General features: G+C 38.6%; 1 protein-coding gene across 2 annotated transcripts in view; it reads right to left on the minus strand.

The window, feature by feature from the left end:
• Positions 1-2,358: 2,358 nt before the first annotated feature.
• The window catches only part of Ndufb1 (NADH:ubiquinone oxidoreductase subunit B1), an 8,114-nt gene continuing 7,319 nt past the window's right edge, over positions 2,359-3,153 (minus strand). For both annotated transcript variants that reach the window (XM_029540983.1, XM_021202210.2), the window contains exon 3: positions 2,359-2,494. In XM_029540983.1, coding sequence (XP_029396843.1) covers positions 2,458-2,494 — 37 coding nt within the window. In that variant the 3' untranslated portion in view covers positions 2,359-2,457. The remainder of the gene's footprint in view (positions 2,495-3,153) is intronic.

A 3,153-nucleotide genomic window follows, 5' to 3' on the forward strand; every position in this document is an offset into this window, starting at 1 on the left:
GAATAAACCCTTTCCTCCCCAACTTGATTCTAGGTCATGATGTTTGTGCAGGAATAGAAACCCTGACTAAGATAATGGCCATATCATTTCATCCATTTTAAGTCATTAGGATTCTTCATATATCCTATGTTTTCTTGTGCTTGCCAATATTTTGTCCCATCTCTGGCCAGGTTTTCACTGTTACCCATTTATATATACATATATGTATTAATACATATATAGGCAAATACTAAGTAGAAACAACACAGTGTTCAACATCTGGTAAATGGATATGGATATAGGATGTGGTCCATCCGTATTTTAGTAATTTTCTCAAAAGAAGTATAAAGTGTGCAAGGCTCCAGCTCTGAGGAAACTCATGAAACTCCAGAGATACCAAAGCTTTCCAGACTCACAAGCCTTTCCCCAAGGTTCTATAAGCAATAAAATCACAAGGGTGGGGGTTGGTGGTGGTAGGGACCGGGGAAGGGAAGCTTGTGTTGCAATGTGCTTTTTAGTGTTAGAGCTGATTTTGAGGCATCTATGCTCTTTACTGGCTCAACACTGACTTGAATGTAATAATTTCTTCAGTCTGTTGTTAGTGCCCTTGTCTAGGGTAAATAAGTATTGGTTCACATCTCCCCAGAAAGTAACACACCACCAGACAAGGAGGATTTAGCTATTAGACAGATGAAGCACTGATATATACTGTAACACAAAGCCTAAAACAAAGCAAAAAACCCACACTCAAAGGCTATGTTAGAGAATAGTTATATGAATTATCCAGAATAGCCTCCATCCCTGAAAGAGTAGGTTTTACATTTTGATTAAATATAATTCACTGGTCTTTCAAAAAATAATGCTGTTTTGTATTTGGAAAATCATTGCCAAACCTAATTCTTAGCTATGATTTTATCAAGCAGAACCCTAGCATCGTCATTCAGAGTTCCCTGGAAGCATCCTTTCTTAGACTATAACAGGGTATTGGAGGACAGACAATAATAAAGAAGTTGATTTTGTTCACAATTCTGAAGTTCCAGGCTCCAGGGCCACATCCAGTGTTGGTCTTGTTGCCAGTCCTGAGACCTGCCTGGTATAAGGTAGCACACAGCAAGGATACATCTAAGGCCACCAGGAATTCAGTAACAGGTATGGTACCCCAATGTCTGGTCTAACCCTAATTACCTCAGAAGCCCTACTTCTATACATGGTAGTCTAAAAGTTTCTGTTCTTTTAATGCTTCACAATGGCAGTAACACATGGATTTCTAAAGGACACACTGAAAATGAGGGGGGAAATGGTAGTTATGGCTTAAAAACACCATTCCAAAAAGAGAAACAAAATTAAATGCTAAAAATAAATAGGATACTGTAGTGGCTATTCCTGGTTGTCAACTTGACTATATCTGGAGTGAATTACAATCCAGAATTGGAAGGCTCACCTGTGATCCTAATCTGGAGGATGGAAGTTTCTGATCTGGATTTGGGCATGGAGATCTTGAGGCATAGTGACCTCCAGAAGATTAAATCAGGGAAATCTCTGAGTTCAAGGTCATCTGAGATTAAAGGCATGGTGGCACACACCTTTAATCTGGGCCACACCTTCTGCTGGAGACCTACAGAAGGACTTTGGAAAATGGAAGATTTACTTGCTTCTTCGACTGCTTGCCTTGTGGCAACTGCTAGATTCTTGGACATCCATTCACAGCTGCTGCTGACCATTGTTGGGAGTTGAACTACAGACTGTAAGTCATCAACAAATTCCCTTACTATATAGAGACTACCCAAAAGTTCTGTGACTCTAGAGAACCCTGACTAATACAGATACCTATGTATATAACAATATACTGAATTATCATCATTTTTGATTTTTTTGAGACAGAGTCTTGATATCCCTGGCTGGCCTAGACTCGCTGTGTAAATCAGGCTGGTGTTGCATTTGCAGCAATATTTCTGCGTCTTCCTCCTGAATGTTCAGGTTCCAGGCTTTACCACCACACCTGGCCTTAGAAACCACCTCTTAAGTCACCTGTGCCTAATGCTTGAAGGTTACCTCAACAGAACATAAAAAGGATATAAATCGTTACCTCAGTAAAAGGTCTAAGGGGGCTGGAGAGATGGCTCAGTGGTTAAGAGCACCAACTGCTCTTCCAGAGGTCCTGAGTTCAATTCCTAGCAACCATATGCTGGCTCACAACCACCTGTAATGGGGTCTGATTCCCTCTTCTGGTGTGTCTGAAGATAACTGTAGTGTATTCATATACATGAAATAAATAAAATAAGTCTTTAAAAATAAATAAGTAAATAATAGGTATAAAAAGAATCACACTTTAAATTCTTCTAATTAAATAATAAATGTTTTTATTTCTCCAATAACTTTTTTTTGTTTTTTTGCTTTTTTGTTTTTGGTTTTTCGAGACAGGGTTTCTCTGTATTCCAATAATTTTTAAATGTGAACATTCTGTGATTTAACCAGTTTTTACTTCCACGTAACTTCTTCATTGGGCCTCAGTTCCCTGTGTGAAAAGAAGAAAAAACAGTAAACAAACTTTATGGGGTACTGGGAACCAAACCTAGGTCCTCTTTAAGAGCAGCAAATGCTTTTAATCACTAAGCCATCTCTAAGCCCCCAAGTAAATAAAAATTATTAAAGGACCTGAAGTTCATATTTGTGTATATTCTATCAAATTGGCTAGGTCTTACATTAGACTCATATCAATTCATTCATTCTACTCTCAAACTTTTACTGTCTTGTCTTTTCCAGTTTAAGGAACTGTGATTTCTTGGTTTATGTGGCAGCTCTGTTCTTCTGCCTGGACTTTATGGTCTCTAGGTCCTTTACAGCTTCTTTCATCTTTGCTGAAATACTGGACTGTGAACTACACACCTGCACAGTGACACTGGATGCTACTGCGTCTTTCATATCCCTTGAACATAGATAGCTTTACCCACTGGCAGATGGCTACACTATCTGTCTTCTTAGCCATGTTAGGCTCAGGCAAGCTGGTAGGTATTACCACTCAGTCACCATATGTGAAGCACACTTTTATTTCAGCTGCATCAAATCAGTACACGGGAACATATATGAAAGCGTGTATGATAGGCTTTGGGTAGCTGGCTTGAATTTTGTTTCTACACTAAAATACACTCTTTTTTTTTTTTTTTTTTTCATTCT

Source organism: Mus pahari, chromosome 7, assembly GCF_900095145.1.
Source record: "Mus pahari chromosome 7, PAHARI_EIJ_v1.1, whole genome shotgun sequence".
In the NCBI taxonomy this organism is placed as follows: Eukaryota; Metazoa; Chordata; class Mammalia; order Rodentia; family Muridae; genus Mus; species Mus pahari.